The sequence below is a fragment of the Coloeus monedula genome (assembly GCF_965178545.1).
Source record: "Coloeus monedula genome assembly, chromosome: 10".
NCBI classification, from domain to species: domain Eukaryota; kingdom Metazoa; phylum Chordata; class Aves; order Passeriformes; family Corvidae; genus Coloeus; species Coloeus monedula.
Genome location: NC_138790.1, coordinates 1,534,518 through 1,551,273, shown reverse-complemented (window position 1 = coordinate 1,551,273; position 16,756 = coordinate 1,534,518). Strand labels below are relative to the sequence as shown.

The window sequence follows — 16,756 nt, the reverse complement described above, 5'->3', positions numbered from 1 at the left end:
TCCTGTGTCCCCATGACCTCCCTGGCTGCCATTCACCCATGGGACAAAACCAACATCACCGTCATCACCCAAGAAAACCTCTCCTGGGTGCCCCAAAATGCTGCACGGGCACCAGGCTGGACCACGGAGCAAGGAAAAGGCAGGCAAGGGCACAGCCAGAGACTCAAAAGTCCCAGTTCTCAACACGAGCAACAAATTCATTGGGAAAACTTGACAATTCCCTTGTTTTAAGCGATAGCAAATTGGTCTACTACTAATCGCAAAATGTTCGCAATTATTTAAAAAAATCGCTTTTTAAATCACATTGTTTCCAATCTTCTGTGATGGATAAGTAGAGGAAATCAATAATTATCACCAGGGCTGCTCGGCAGGAGGGGAGGATAACAGGGGAACCAGCATGGAGCTGCTCACTCCCTGACATTCAAGGTCGTTCGTGCCCCTCCCGCTGCTCCTTTCCCCAATCCATTCCTCCACACAAAAGGCAGGAGGGAAGGACAAACACGCAAAGGAGACAGAGAAATCAAAGGGATGAAGGAGATCAGGATAAACCCCCACAGAGCTTTGGCAAAGGCCGGGCAGAGCCCGGCACATGGGCCAGCAGGTGAGGAAGGATGGGGGGACCCTGCTGGAGATAGGATAGGGGCCAGCCGCTCCGGGAAAGCCAGGGATGCCTGGAAGCAAGGCTTTGCATTGCAGGCATCCCAGCCCAGCTTTGCTCTGGTTTTGTGGGGTTTATTTTGATTGTTTCCCCCTGCCAGGTCAGATTTCCAGCTGCTGTAGCAGACAGGCCGGCAGGAGCAGATCAGAGGCTCCCGAACGCGCCAGCACAGGAATTTGCCAGGAGGGGAAAACTGAAAGTGAGACAAGGCCGGGTAACAGCAGGACTGCTCTCTCACCCCTTCCTCCTGGGTTTATAAATACAACAGAGAAATTCAGCACAAAGCTGGTTCAGCCCCAGACTTCTTCCTTCTCCGTGCACCCGAGTCAGTGCCAGGCACGGGGAAGGTCAGAGAGAAAGCCAGCGTGATTCCAGCAGACAGAAATACAGTGCCCAGTCCTCAAAGTCAAAAGGGATGAAAGCCAAGAGACACAACTAGTGTCTAGTGAGGGGTTCCTTTGCCATCATCAGGTTTCAAACACCAGGAGGAAGGGTTTAACAATCTTCCTTGAGGAGAAAAAGCGAAATCCACCCAGCGCGCTCATCCAAGGTTTCCCCCGCCTGCCAGTGATCCCCGCTGCCACCTTCCCTCCCACCTGCCCCCGGCACGATGATGCATTGCCCCTTGACCACACAAGGAAGCCATAAAGCAGGGCTGAGGGACGGGGCAGAGCAAGACAAATGGATTTAATATCAGCCCGAGCAGAGCGTGGGCTCTCGCACGCACCAAATGAATTATTCATTTGGGATTCAGGCAGAGCCTCCAGCTCGCACTGACCCACCGCCCCCGCGGGCACGGGGTGTCCAAGAGGATGTGCTGGGCAGTCCACTGGGCTTTGGGGTACAGCTGAGAGCTGTGCCAGGGCATCTGTGCCAAATCAGCCTGGGATGTGAACAAATAACAGGGCTGATTGTCTGATACAGACAATTCCCCTCTCCCACGCCCATCCTGGCGCCGTGGTGGTAGCAGCCCCCCATCCCTCTGACCCCAAACATGAGGATAATCTCCTCAGGCCTCCGTGTACCCCCAACAAAGATGACGTTGTGCCTGTGCCCCTCTCGAGCCGTAAGTGCCGCTAAAAGCCGCGATTAATGAATCCCTGAGTGCCCCAAGCTCCACTGTCAGCACGAACCTGCTCCGGTCTAATGGCCCCATGATAGGCACAGCCTCCTTCCCAGGGGAGCGCGGGATGAGACAGAGCTGGGGGAGCTAAACAATCCAACCCTATCTTTTCCCCCACCACGTAGGAATTAAGCCTATTTTTTCAGCCTTCAAATACTGGAGGATTTTCTTTTTTGGGTTTTTTTTTTTCCCTTGGTGACAATTCCCACAGGCTTGTTAAGTGTCTCATCTCAGGCTGATGAAAGCTTGGAGCAGATGTTAGGAGTGTGTGCTTCCCAGGAGCCAGGGTGCAATCCTGGCAGCTTCCCTGCCAGGCAAACCAGGCAGGGGAATACAACCCCTTCGGAGAAAACAAAGCCTAACAGAAAACTAAGGAATTGTTATTTCTAAACTTTGCAATGCAGCACCTCCTGCCCACCAACCTTCACCTAAGTGGGCTTAGGTCTTCCCTTGCCAGCTCCAAGGTCCATGGGGATACCAGGAGGAGCTTCATGAGCTACCACGGAGCCAGAGTCCAACCCAAGGTCAGATATTTATTCAAAAAAAGTTAATTTTCCAAAACTCCTGATGTTAACCCTGGATCAAGCTTTTAGGAGGGGTTTTAGTGAACTTCCAGGGATGGGGGATATCCTGGATTTGGGTTCCTCAGCAGCACTGAGCAGGGCCTTCAGTCACACGGGTCTCATGCAATCCAAGCCTTTTCTCTGTCCTCCTGACATGGGAACTGGAAAATACTCGCACAGGACTGGGGAAGGGCAGCCATCAGAGCTCTCCTCCACAGGCAACACCTTACCAGCACCCATGGAATCACCAAACAGCACACTCCTGTTATCACAGACATGCCTGGTGCCATTTAACACCTATTTGCCCCGCACCCACAGCATACTCTGGTGCCTTTCAGGATCCTACATGCTGTCAGTCAATCTATAAAAGATATTTCTACTCCTCAGAGCTGCCAGGATCCCTAATCTTCGCCTCAAGGAGCCTGAATACAAAGCACGCTCCCCATGCAAAGGCAAAACGCTCACCAGGTGCTCAGCAGTTTCTCCTTGGGGATCAGTGCTGAGGAGTGGGAGCACAGCTGGAGACAGGCACTAGGGCACAGAAAACCCAACAAATCCCCAGTTTCCTGGGGTCTGCTTGGTGTAGCTTTGATGGCATGAACACTGCCCAACCCTTGTGGAGTTTGCACAAGAAAAGGAAACAAGAAAAGCCATGGAGATGGGTGTAACACCCACCCTCAGCAGGTTTGCTCCCGTGCCTCTCGTCCTGCTGTTGTCAATCCTCTGCCCTTCCCCAAGCATTGAGAAGGTGCATCATGGTCCTCCCTGGGGTCAGGAGCACTCAAGACCCCACCTTCCTCCAGCTGGCAGAAAGGTCAACACCACCAAAACCCACGGTTTTACATTATCACTGTTTTCCTCCATTTCTGGCAAAGTGACATTACTTCTCAATTCCAGTGTTTCGCTAAAATTAGTATTTGTTTTCCCATGATGAGAAATGTCATTTTGCCATACAACCATGTGTGCTTTCTGTGTGTTGGTTCAATAGCAGAGGAACGTCTCGCCAGGAACGCTCCGTTTGCAGAAAGCCCTCCCTCCGACAGAGCGCTTCGGCTCCTCACAGCAATCTCCTGGTGGGAACAAAACCACCCCTAAGGGTCAACCACAACACTCATAGGAATCCCCCAGCCATGCTGTTTGAGAAAGGATTCTTGGGGTTTCCTGGTTGTTGGAGCCCTGGCATGGGAAGGTGTCACCATCCCTGCTTTGGCCAGGGGAGAAAGAGGCTTTGTGTGGTGAAAACTTACACAAGTTCCCAGGTTTAGAGCAAACCATCAAACAAGCTTCTCCACAGCTTGAATCCCAGCTTTGCCATCTTCACATATCCAGAGTTACAGGTGAAGAAACACCTTGGGGGGACTCCCCAAGGGGCATCACAGCCAAGCGTGGTGGTACACGCATTCCACCACCTGCACCAAAAGAGATCCAAGTTGGACCTCTTCCCATCACAACCCCCCAAACCAGCCCTTAAGCACTTTGACCACCTCCTTCTTCCCAACCCTTCCTTATCCTGGTGGTGTTGACCTTCTAGAAGCTATTTGGAACTGATGAAACAGGGTGAGCAGAAAGCCCTCTCCTCTCCCCTCCTTCCAAGCAGCGTGCAAAACCAATACCTTAATTCAGGAAAGGAGAAGGAAAGGGTGGCCCATAGAAAAAAAAATAATGCTTCAAAGGTATTTGGGAAATATTCACCACAAGGGCAAAAGGAGATGAAAAGCAGTGAGCACTGTTGCCATACTTATAACCTCACACTGCAGGACTCCAGCAGGCAGCAGCATGCTGGTGGTGTGGCTGGGGAACCCAAAAACCAGCACAACAATTCCAATTAACACTGAGAATCAGAGCAGCCCCACAGCAGCCGGGCCTGACAGCAGCTGCCCGGCTCTGCTGGGGAAATAACGAGGCAGATGAAAGAACCCGGCCGGAGAGCACGGCACTTTGAAGGCACCACATCACAGAGGTGACTTCCAGCAGGGTGGCAGCGGCACTGGCACCGCCACCCACACCCTCACCGCGCTGCTCACCAGGTCTGGCCACTGACCAGAGCACACCAAGAAACCACAAGGCTGACCACTGCTCCCTGGAGCAAAACCACATCAGGGGAAGTACTGCCTACTGCACAAAACAGTTTGTTAGGGGACAAACATTTTACCCTGAAACAAACACCAAGGGCTTGTTGCCCAAAGCCAACCTTACCTTTGCAAGCCACGTTGTTCTCGGGCTCATAGCCAGCCTTGCAGGTGCAGCGGCCGATGGGCACCATCCACTCGCCGTCGCCATTGCAGTACAGCTTGATGGGCACGTCCACCTCCTCGGCGTTGGGGATGCAGGTGCCGCGCGCCGTCACCAGAGAGGTGCTCTCCGCGCCCGTCATCGTCTCCGGGAAGATGGCGAAGTTCTGCACCACGCTGGGGCACTTCTTGAAGAAGACCCTGACAGACAGCAGAGACATGCAAGCCCCGTAGTCCTGGAAAGCCAGGTAAAAGCCATTGCGGGTCAGGGGCCCGAAGCTTCTCACTTCCGTGTTCACCTTCATCAGGCGGCCCCCAAAGTCCACCTGGGAGAAGCTCTCGTCAGCAGCGATGGTGTCCACTTTGAGGTAGGGTGCCTCCGTCCAGAAGGCGGACTTCTTGGTGGCAATGACAGAGTCTGTCTCGTAGTAGTAGAGGTTGAAGGTCTCCTTGCAGGAGCCGGGGACGTTGGGGAGGCTGCTGCAGTCCCGCACAGTGAAGCGCATCTCGGTGTAGATGCGGTGAGCCCCGCGCCGGTTGATGAAGGTGGTGAGGAGCCAGTTGTTCTGGTTGGGCTCGAAGACGTTGCACACCTGGTACGTACGGATGGTGTTGAGGTTCTCGTCGTAGCCACTGACTTCTTCCCACTGCAGAAAGGAGCAGGGAGAAGTGGTGAAAAGGAGGAAGAGGGGCCAGAGATGGCCGCTCACCCTGCATAGGGCAGGGCTGGGAGGACAATCCCAACGTTCCAAAGGGGATGAGGAATGTGGTTATGGACACACAATGTGATGTACATGCGGAAACCAGTCCAGGATCAGAAGGAATCCCCACCCTCTTACCCCTCCATGTCTCTCCCCATTGCTCCCAATTGATGTTAAGACGTCTTTTCCATGTGGGCAACTGCCTTATCTGCCCTGAGAGGATGTAAAAATGGGAAGAAAGATGGCCCAGGCACCTGGAGGCAGGAGGGAAGGCAGCACACGAGGCTACAGCTTCATTAAAGCCCGAGGCAGCACGTGGGCTGGAGAGCGAGCCTGACCCCAAGCTGCCGGCACAACGGGATCATTTCCCCCGGCAAAGAAAACCAACTAAATAAAACATTACTGCTGTGGAGAGAGGGAATATAGATTCGCAATTCGATTTATAGAAGGGCATTAATATAATCCAGGCTACAATTTCAATTAAGGGACAGCGGCAAACTGTGAATAGTCTATGATGGCATTAGAGTCCTACAGACAGATTTACAACCTCATAATCCATTCATTTTAACTAATCCATGTTTACAGTCTCCTCATAACAGCATTACTCATATGGCAATCTTTAAGCAGCTCCCTCAGTATCGGGGATCATTTCCAGGAGCGATGCTGCAGCAGCCCTCACGCCTGTGTTTACACGGGCACAACGGGGGATGCTACCCTGCCCTGTCACACTGAGTCCTGACAAGATGATGCACCACAACCAACCCTGAAACCTCACAGATTTTTCCCCCTCTTCTCTTTTCCATGGAACAACCACATTTCTCATCCCCAAGCTTCCCTCCTGTGAACCACAGCCTTGATGTAACAAAACACAGCTTTTTGTTTTGCTTTCAAAGCAGGGTCCTCCTCATGCTGCCAACAAGCGCAGCGGAACATTCGCTCCCAGGCCCACCTCCTCAGCTCTGCTACGCTTAAGCCAAGATCAGAGCTCAAGGTTGCACGTTGTTGTTAAGCCATGGTTACCAAACCAGCAATAAAGCCTCCCTCATCCAGTCCAGTGCTCTTCCTTCTCCTCCCATGCTGGGAAAGTGCTGTAAAGCCCCTTCTCCCCCATGCACAAGGCGTGGGGATTCAGTGCCCCTTCATTACCAGACACATTTTCAGAGCAGGAGCCGTACAATCCTCCCTGACCAAGGGGGTTGCCATTGTTTGCTGTTCCCACCTGGGCTTTGCATCACAGCCCTGCCTCCAATTAAGGCCAGACAACGAGCTCTCCTCCAGCATTAACAGCAGTCCCATGGCTCTGCTGCCTTCACTGCAGGAATCCTCCTCTTCATCCTCAAAAACCTCAGAGCCTCAAAACTCAGAGCCAAAACCTGCCAACAAAACTCTGCTGCACTTCAAGGTTCCCTTCACTTAGGAACAGCACAAAATGCCCCTTGGAAAACCCTCAGTAGGGTCCAGGGTTGGATCCAGGCACTGCCTTGTGCATGCCTTAGGTTGAGCACTCCTGGTACCAGGCACTGGGAACAGCAGGTCCCTGTGGCTGGAAGGACCCACAGTGCCAGCAGCTGATGCCACCAACGCTCTAACAGCGACAAATGCATCATTTTGATGAGATGCTACTAAATAATTCACAGGGAGCTGGGGATTAAGTCAATGTTGTTCTCTGTCTCCACTGAGATTTAAAGCACGTCCATCAGGAAGAGCAGAAGGAGAGCCCACAGCCCGTCCTGGGGGACCACAGCCCCTGCAGCCTGGCTGGCACCAGGCCCCAGCATGAGCATCAACAGCCTGGGCCAAATCTGTGAGCAGCCCCTCTGGGAGCTCAGCATGCCATGGGGAGATGCCACCACCGAAAGGGAACCAAAAGGGACCCAAAGCCTGCACAAAGCCCATGCTGATGGCAACCCCAGGGTCAGGAGATGTGGCTCGTCAAATCCCTGTGCCTCCAGCCCCAAGAGAGATGAGCACAGCCTCAGAGAAGGAGCTGAAACCCAGCAGCCACCAGGAGCCTCTCACACTGTCAGGAACAGTGTGACCAGCAGGACCAGGGCAGTGACCATCATCCCCTGTGCTGGGCACTGCTGGGGCACCTCCAATCCTCTGTCCAGTTCTGGCCCCTCATGACAAGAAGGACATTGAGGGGCTGGAGCGTGTCCAGGGAAGGGAACAGAGCTGGGGAAGGGGCCGGAGCCCCAGGAGCGGCTGAGGGAGCTGGGAAAGGGGCTCAGGCTGGAGCAAAGGAGGCTCAGGGGGGACCTTGTGGCTCTGCACAAGTCCCTGACAGGAGGGGGCAGCCGGGGGGGTCGGGCTCTGCTGCCAAGGAACAGGGACAGGAGGAGAGGGAACGGCCTCAAATTGGGCCAGGTGAGGTTTAGATTGGATATTAGAGAAAATTCCTTGCCAGAAAGGGTTGTCCAGCTCTGTGACAGCTGCCCAAGGCAGTGGTGGAGTCCCCATTCCTGGAGGGATTTAAAAGCTGTCCATACAGCTTTTGTGGTGCCTGGGGACATGGGTCAGTGGTGGCCTTGGCAGCGCTGGGTTAATGGTTGGACTTGATGGTATGAGAGGGTTTTTCCAGCCTAAAGGATTCTGTGATTCTATGATTTTAGATAAGAGACTTGGCATTTAAAATACTTTGTGGAAGATTTAATACACACTCCTGTAAAGCAGAAGCCTCCCCAGGAACTCTCAGAGGAGTGAGAATTGGATGGCTGCAGGGATGCACAGAGGGATGGAGGGATGTGCACAGTGGGATGCAGGGATGGGGCTGGGGAGGGGCTTTACTCTGCTGCTCTGCAGAGGGTGAGACCACCATTCCTTACAACACAAGCTCCCCGCCTGCCTCGCACAGGCTTTCAGTGACAGCAGCTGCAGGCAGCTATTTATATCCCGTCTCCATCACCTGCACGTGCCCCTCCTGAATTTTTCCAGCAATTTTTCTGGGCCCAGAATTTTTCCAAAGCAATTCAGTAGCAAAATACCCCAATTCAAGGGGCTCTGACATGTCTGGAGTGGATTTCATGCCTGCTGCAGGTGTGGCCCAGCTTTGGTGATAGTGTGCAAAATAATTTCTTTTGAAGACTTGGCCAAGCCAGTGACACCCTTACAAAGACACAGCCTGGCATCCCTTCCCCTCTGGTGCTACATCCTGGAGTCCCCAGGGGCTGCACCCAGCCTGCCTGTCCCACCGTGGTGCCCATCCATCAGCTCACATCCCCTCCCACCTGCAGCTCCATCTCTCACTTTTTCTGCCAGGAGAATGTGAGTCAGGTTATTTTATGCTTCCATTCCTCAAAGGCTCATATTATATAAAAAAGATGTTTTAAGTGCCTTAGGGTGTTTGGTTCCTCATTACTTCATAAAAGTGACATTAATAGCCAAGGAAGAGCACTGCCGAGTGCAATTATGGATGATGTTCCAGGTATGAAAGCTGGTTGGAGCCTGCTAATGTTTCCTAATTACAAGCCTTTTGGCACAGGGAGAGGGAAGGCACGAGCAGGGGGATGGAGAGCAGTGATGGGGCTGAACCCTTCAGGAGGGAGAAGGACAGGAAAGGCAAGGGAGAGCATGGAGATGGAGAGATGGAGACAAGCTCCATCTTCACCAAGGCCCCAGGACTGGCTCGGGGAAGGGATGCTCAGCCTGGCTCAGCCGGACAGCGATGCCCTGGCACCCCGTACCAGCCCTATGGGGCACCGCTGCTCCCACTGCGACTCCTCTGGCCTCCCACCAGTATTTTACCCCTATAAATAGGGGGATTAAAAGCATGGACCCCCCCATAGATCACATAAGGGTCAGCTGGACAAGTGGAACTTACCCCTGAAGGTGGGTTGGCCGTCCAGCCCAGCTCGGCTGTTGCCGTCCGCGTATCCATTAAAGTTTCTGAGGAAACAGAAGAAAGTAAACCAGTTATTCCCTAAGTTTTCCATTACACTATAAGCACAGAGACGTGGGAAAACACTCAGTTGCTTTCCCAGAGCATGCCCCTGACCCTTGGAGAGCTCGGGAATCAACAGCAGCTGCCCTAATGGACTCAAGGCAGTTTTGCTCCAGAGCAAACGGTGCAGGACAAGACTCTGCAAGGAGTCATGGCCTGAATCCAGCTCACACTGCCAGCTCTGACCCTTCCCTGCCCAGGAAAGGAAAATACTATCAGCAACACAAAAAAAAATTTAAAAATTCAAAGATGCTGTATTTCACAGAGTCACATCATTCCCTACTTTTAGACGTAACAAAAAAACCCCCAAAACAACAAAACGCAACGAGAATAATAGCGAGAGCAACACCATAAAGAAACAGATGGGGAAAACCCTCCAGGTTTTATTTATTTGTTTGCAGCAAGTAGACATGCAGATTAATTGCCTCAATTCCTGTGTCCCGACCAAACAGGAGGAGATGTGCCACTGGCAACTGGCAGAGCTGAACATCCCCCATCCCTCCTCTTTCCTGCGTGTTCCCAGGTACTCACAGCAGTGCCAGGAAAAGGGGTGCAACCAGAGAAATAAAGGTCAGGAAATAAAAATCAGCCCAGGAATCTGTGCTGCCGCCGGGCTGCTGCTTTTAATCTCTCCACGGCTGCTCCCGCAATCACAAGCGGGAAACAAGACTCCGATTAATCTTCCAGCCCCTCCCTTTGCCGGCCGCTCCGGGATGCGACGCTGGAGAAGCGTGATCAGGAACTCCCCACCCTGACACGAGTGATAAACGCTCCCAAAACCCCTCCCAGGGCTGAGTGAGCGTGGCCCTGGCGCAGGGAGAGCAAGGCAGTCCCCAGGCATGGAGAGAAAAGGGGCTGGGAGCTGGCGAAGCTTCTGCAGCCAGAACAGGCCCCGGGATGCTGCGGTGGCACTGCCAGGGGGGTTCAAAGCCCACAGCCTCCCTGCTTTGCACGGTGCCAGGTCATTCCTGCTCAAGTGCCCTCGGAGAGGAGACGTTCCGCTCCTGCTCCATATGGCAAACACAAAAGCGTGGTGACCTTCACGCTATCAAACGTCACTTTATGATTTTGGTCATTTTCCATTTGGCAGAAGGCAGCTAAAAACATGGTATCCCAGCTGCAATTCCTCTCCAGCCTTAAATCGTGGAATCCAGGAATGGTTTGGGTTGGAAGGACCTTAAAGCTCATCCAGTGCTACCCCTGCCATGGGCAGGGACACCTTCCACTGTCCCAGGCTGCTCCAAGTCCTGTCCAACCTGGCCTTGGGCACTGCCAGGGATGGGGCAGCCCCAGCTTCTCTAGGAAGCTGTGCCAGGTCTTCAGCACCCTCACAGGGAATATCCCATCCATCCCTGCTCTCTGGCAGTGGGAAGCTGTTCCCTGTGTCCTGTCACTCCAGACCCCTGACAAAATGGGGCCAGGGGCTTGTGCTCCAGGCCTCCAGCAAGGTTCTACTCTCACCACCCTTCACCTTCCTACCACCTCCAGGCCTTCCTTCCCTTCCAAACAGCCCAGCCCCTAATTAAACAGCCATTAATCCTTGTAACAGCCCTTCAAATGAGCAGGAAGATGTGTGCAGGCATAAATGGATGAGGAGGTGGAAGCAACAGGCCATGCACACATCTCCCAGTGCCCCCTGCCAGTGGGGAGGGATGCTCTGAGAGCCCCTAAAACACTTGGTGTTCTCCCCCAAAGCAAGCAGAGTGTCCTTGTGCCACACAGGGGAAACTGAGGCAGGGGAGAACAAGGAGACACAGGGACCGTGGTCAGGCTGGGACCCGAGCTGGCTCATCCACCCTCTGTGATAAATAAGGACAGGCCCCATTACAGGAAGGGCACTTCTTCCAAAGGTTTATTCAGATAGGCTTTTCACTCCATCATCTCCCTTCCTGCTCCACACACTTTCAGCTTCCTTCCCCGGGCTTTGACACAGGAATGTACTTTTGATAAAGCACAGCTGCCCTGTGGGACGGCAGCACACGAGGACCAGCTCTGCTCCGAGATGACACTCGCCAGGAGCCCTCCCAAAGTCTCACCCCTTCCCTTCTCTTGAGTTCCTCCCCAAAGGCTCCACGTGCTGGAAGGGAAGCAAGAAAGCACAGCAGCAATGCTTAAAAAAAACTCAAAATACTTAAGTAAATAGAGAAATTAATTAACAATAAATGAATACATGGAAAGGAACCAAGAGAAGCTTTCTCTTTGGATGCTTCTGGAGTCCCAAGGTGATTCTGTGGCCAGGGAGGTCGCACTCAAGAAGTTTCCACTGCAGATGCAGAGCTTGTGTTGCAAAATGTGGAATATGGAAAATTTTCTTAAGAAAGGATGCTAATTAGTGCTTGATCTTTGTAGCTTTCAAGCCTAATCAACAAGAAAGGAGATTTAAGCCGTGCAACAGCAGCTCACGAGCTCTACGTGGTGTCCTGGTGTTGGAAAGAGAAATTCCTTGTTGGTAGAATTGCCTTGCTAAGGTTTAGGGCTCCACGCGTTTCAATGATCTCAGTCCTGGGGGGAAGGTTGACAGTGCTTGGGGAGAAGGATGTGCCACTGACAGTGGGCACACAGAATGCAGAACTTAGAGGCCACAAGGACATTTGGCAGAACCCCCACGACAAGGAAGAAACTGATAAAGGCAACCCAGCAACTGTGCTGAAATCAGCTCTGATGGGTCAAAGGCAATTCTGGCAGGGGCAGATCATGAGCACCGACTCTCAGACCACTGACCCAAGAAACCACTGACCCAAAAGAAGAGAAAGACTGAGCACCTGGACTAATTAACAGGAGAGAATAGTTAATCAGTAGAAGATACAATACTAATTAGTAAGAGAATATTGTAGCCAATAAATGCTAATTCTTTTGATAGCTAAAATGTATAAATAGTAAAAGGCTTTTGGGGTGCTTGAACACCACCGAGCACCCAGGCTTGGGCAACTCTGAAATAAATAATCAATGTCTCTCTCAAGTGTGTAGTTATTGGCTTGCTGCACAGGGGATCCCATTTTTGTGGACAACACTTGCACTCCCATGGCTCCATGTTCCCAAAGCAGTTTGCAAAGCAAAGGAAGAAGAGAGCCTGACCCCCTATAGACCATCTCCTGCTCAGATCCTGTCCTATCCCTCAAGGACATTGCCACAGACAAGAAGATCCATAAACTGGCAAAATGGTTAATTTGGGAGTTTTTTGTTAAATACAATAAGATGGTTAATTCCCTCCCTTCCAGTTCAAATTCCTGCTGAGTTCACCCAACCCTGTGACTGCAGAGGCACTGGCATCAGAAGGACACGGCTCAGCAACTTCCTATTGACCTCTCCTATTTCCTCTTGGAGGAAACCTTGGTTTTTACTTCATTTTCTAGGATGAAAAAGTGACACTGTGACCTTGGTGGGGCATTTATGGACAGGCTGCTCGGGGCTATGACTGCTGAGCATCCTGCTTCAGCAGGAGAGGGTTTGCAGATCCCAAATCCTAGCAGAGAAAGTGGGAACAAGACAGAGATCCCAGTACCCACACCCCCAAAATATCCCTACAGGCTGGGGGACACAGGATCACCCCCCACCTATCCATCACTTGGGATTGGGCAAGGAGGACAGGCAGGGAATGCTGCTAACAAGGGGATTAGTGCAGATCAGTGCCTGAGCAGCCCTAATGAGTAGAGAAGCCACATGGACACCTTGCACCTCCCCTTCCCACCTGCCTCGCCCTTCCGTGAGGACCAGTCCTCGTTAATTGGCACAGGGTATTAATTAAACCCCCAGGGGTACATCCTTTCCCTGTGTCTCTGACATCCAGCACGGCATTGCTGCCCACGTAGAGTGAACCGAGTCACCTGTCACCCGGACCCAGCGGTCCCACCGTGCCAGGCTCCGTGCCCAAGACACTGCCACCCCCTCACCTGCCCCAGGCACCGCTCCTCCAGCATTTCCCTCCACACCTGCCCACCTGCACGTGGGCACAGCGGGTACCCAGGGATGCCCTGTGGTCAGGAGGGAGCTCAGCACGCTTGCTGGGAGAAGTCTCCAGGATCAGAGACTCCGCTGGCCAGGCTGTGATGGCCCAAGCCCTCATTAGGGAGAGAGGAGCTCTGCTACAGAGAGCTGAGCTTTCTTGGAGTGAAGAATCTTCAGCTGTATACAGTAGATTTTCTTTAATGGACACATTACTTTAAACTAAGCCTTCGCCATCTGTTCCAGTCCCTAATTATCAATACAAAAACAAACGTCTACTCACAATTACACTCATAACAAGTAAAGATGCCAGCAATTAGAATGCACCAGCTTCCCGTGCCGCGCAGCGCATCCATCTGGGATGGCACCCGCGCGATCCAGGCAGGGAGGACTCGCTGCTGTCCCGGGCTCCCCACACCCTCCCGGGCAAACCTGGCCAGGGATGACGCCTGCGGCAGGATAAGCTGCGCCTCAGAGGAGTGAAGGATGGGCTGGCATCCTTCCAACAGCAAGGAAAAAATAAGTTATTTGGGCGAGAATAGCCTTCATCTCACACCAGCTGATGCGTCTTGCCAACCACCCTTCCCGCAGGACTGAAGCCTCTTCCAGAAAAACCTTTCTGAACTGTCCAAAATTAAGCAGAACTTATTTCCCGAAATTCCCAGCCTGAAACCCGTATTTCAGACCTCCCAACGGCAGGCTCTTGCCACTCATGCCGTGAGAAGGTGTCACTTTTCCCTAGCAGGGAGCAGGATCTGGCTGCAGGCACAGACACACAAAGGGAGGCGGCCAACCCAAACTAACCCAACCCAATCGCATTTGGACGCTGTTATCTGGAAAGAAAGAGATACAACAACAAATTTTCTGCTCAGGGATGCCACAGACACTTCTACAATCACTCCTCAGTAACTGCCTCGGGTCCCTCTCCCGAAGCAAGGAACAGCAGCTCCCTCCCTCCTGCAAGAAGATAACGGCAGGAACCAGCCTAAGGCACTCGAAAGCAAATGCTTGGGCATATGTGGAGAGACACAGGCTTGTCTAAGACAACCAAGAGGAAAAAGATAGAAATTAAGCAAAATAAGGAGAGAGGAGGCTTGATAACAACAGATGGGGAGAGGGAGATTTGGAAAGGATGCCAGCTGCTGGAAATAAGCCCCCCAAGATGCGTGGGGAGCAGAGAGGTGGGTGCTGATAGCTGAGCCTTTGGAGGGAGGGGAGGCGGGAGAGCAGCTGAGTGAGGGGTGGGGCAGGGCACACAGGGCTCAGGTCCGGGGGCAGAGGATGCTCCACAGGTGGGATCCTCAGAGACTCATCCTGATGTGCCTCAGCAAGTGTCAATGGGGTCAGCGCACAGTCCAGCCCCAGAGCAGGTCCCTGGGCAGCCCCAGCCCCACAGCGTGGTTTTCTGAAGGGGAACAATAGCAAGACTTCTTTTCCATAAGGAAAGCACTATATTTTGCCCTCTATTTCATGCTCATAAATGCCAAGCTTGCTTCCTACCTCTTCCTTCCCTTCCGAGAGCTTCAGCAAAATCAGCCCAAGGCAAGTGCACAGCTTGGGAAGCTTCTGTCCAAGTTTGGTGACATTACCAGGGAAAGGGAATGACAGGGAAACAGAGCCAAGACGCTTTATTCCCAAGCCTAGTGCTAAATAACATTAACTGCTACAGTATCACGAGCTCTGCCTTCCCGGGGCTGTCGCGACTCCAAGCCATGCCGGTGTGCAGGTGGCACCACAGCTTCCAGCATCACCGCTCCATACACTCGTGGTGTGCATCACACCTCTCGATGCCAATGGAACTGAATTTAATTCTCACTGTTCCCATAGATTAATTTATCCTCCACTCCACTCTGGTGATATCTCACCTGCAACACTGTGTCCAGCTCTGGAAGGACATGGGGCTCTTGGACAGAGTCCAGAGGAGGCCAAGAAGATACCTAGAGGGATGGAGCAGCTCTGCTATGAGGTAAGGCTGGGAGAATTGGGATTGTTCCGCCTGGAGAAGAGAAGGCTCCAGGATGATCATAGATTGGTGTTTCAGCACATGACAGGGCTCCAAGAGAGCTGAGGAGGAACTGTGGAAAAGGGCATGGAGTTACAGGACAAGGGGGAATGTCTTCCCACTGACAGAGAATACATTTAGGTTGGGTATCAGGAAGAAATTCTTCCCTGTGAGGGTGCTGAGGCCCTGGCACAGGGTGCCCAGAGAAGCTGTGGCTGCCCCTGGATCCCTGGCAGTGTCCAAGGCCAGTTTGAATGGGGCTTGGAGCAGCCTGGGACAGTGGAAGGTGTCCCTGCCCATGGCAGGGGTAGAAAAACAGGAGCTTCAAGATCCTTCCAACCCAAACCATTCTGGGATTCTGTGATTCCATGAAAGCGTTCAAGCACACACCAGGAAGTTGCCTGAGTAATTCCAGGTTCCTCTCTATGACCACACTTCCAACCACAAGTCCATGTTTGTCTGTGCAAGTTTTTAATATATCCTGAAATTCAGATGGGGAAAAAGCAGGAATACAAAATCCATACAGCTCTGCCACATGGATTAAGGCAGTGAGCTGCTGGAGGCACATCCCACCCAAAATGCTGGAGGACTCCCCCTGTTTGGTTCCTGCTTGGAACTGTGAGGGGAGCGCTGCCGTGCCGGAGCCAGCAGCTGCACAGCAGGAGCCTGTGGCATCTCCCAGATGGTTTAATTACAGCACTGGAGCGGTGGCAAAGGTACGAGCAGGATCAGCCTCTCCCCTCTGGCAAGAGCTGCTGCTCTTCACAGCTTCCTGAGAGCACAGACTTCCCAAAGCCGCTCCCAGCATCTCTGCGCTTTCAATCAAAAATATTACAGCAACAACTAATTACGTGCCATCATTCCCAGGGCTCTCTGCCTTTAATGGTGCATTTTGCTGCTACGGAACGGCGGTGGAACGGCTCTGGAAGTGCATAACGAGCTCTCCCCATCAATCTCCCGCGGGTTCGTTATGAAGGATTACCCACCGAGTAACAAACCCAGACATGGAGGGGGAGGATGCGCTGAACAACAAGTCAACACAAAATATTGCCCTCCTGTATTTTAAGGGTCTGTGCAAACCTCTCAGGAGAGAGGAGCAGCCGAGCCTGCTCTGCAAAGACATCCCAGCCATTGCCAGCGTGAGATCTGCGGTGGCCAAAAATCCCCTCACTTCCAACAGGAAAGGGAAGGAATTTCTATATATCAGGCAAGGACGAGCGTGCTGTGTCAATTTGTGATGGGATGCATTAAGCTGTGGCTGCACAGCACAGTCCCGGCCTCCTCCGGGATCCCCCGTCAATGCCACGGATTTCAGCGCGCAATGAAGATGCATCGCAGCAGGGCAGGCGATAACTTAATGAAGCTCAGATTTGGGGGTGTTTGCTCAGCAACTACAGAACAACTTTATCAATAAAGCGCTGCCTGCTGCGCCGCGGGATGAAACGCTCTAATTGCAAGTGGCAAACACTCCCCACATCAGGATACACTAAATTGAAATACGCTGGTAGAAACCGAGGGGAGATGCTGGGGCTGGAGGTGGAGTGAGAGTTGTAAACAGGACTTGGTCCGTATGGCCCTGACTTTGCATCACCTCCT

At 52.6% G+C, this 16,756-nt stretch overlaps 1 protein-coding gene across 1 annotated transcript in view; it reads right to left on the bottom strand.

Moving 5' to 3' along the window:
* Nucleotides 1-16,756, bottom strand: part of EPHB1 (EPH receptor B1) — a 69,613-nt gene that overhangs the window by 35,057 nt on the left and 17,800 nt on the right. Inside the window, exons 2-3 of the mRNA XM_082288037.1 lie at nucleotides 9,097-9,161; nucleotides 4,541-5,222 (exon numbers count right to left, since the gene is read on the bottom strand). Of these exons, the coding sequence (XP_082144163.1) occupies nucleotides 4,541-5,222; nucleotides 9,097-9,161 (747 nt within the window). The remainder of the gene's footprint in view (nucleotides 1-4,540; nucleotides 5,223-9,096; nucleotides 9,162-16,756) is intronic.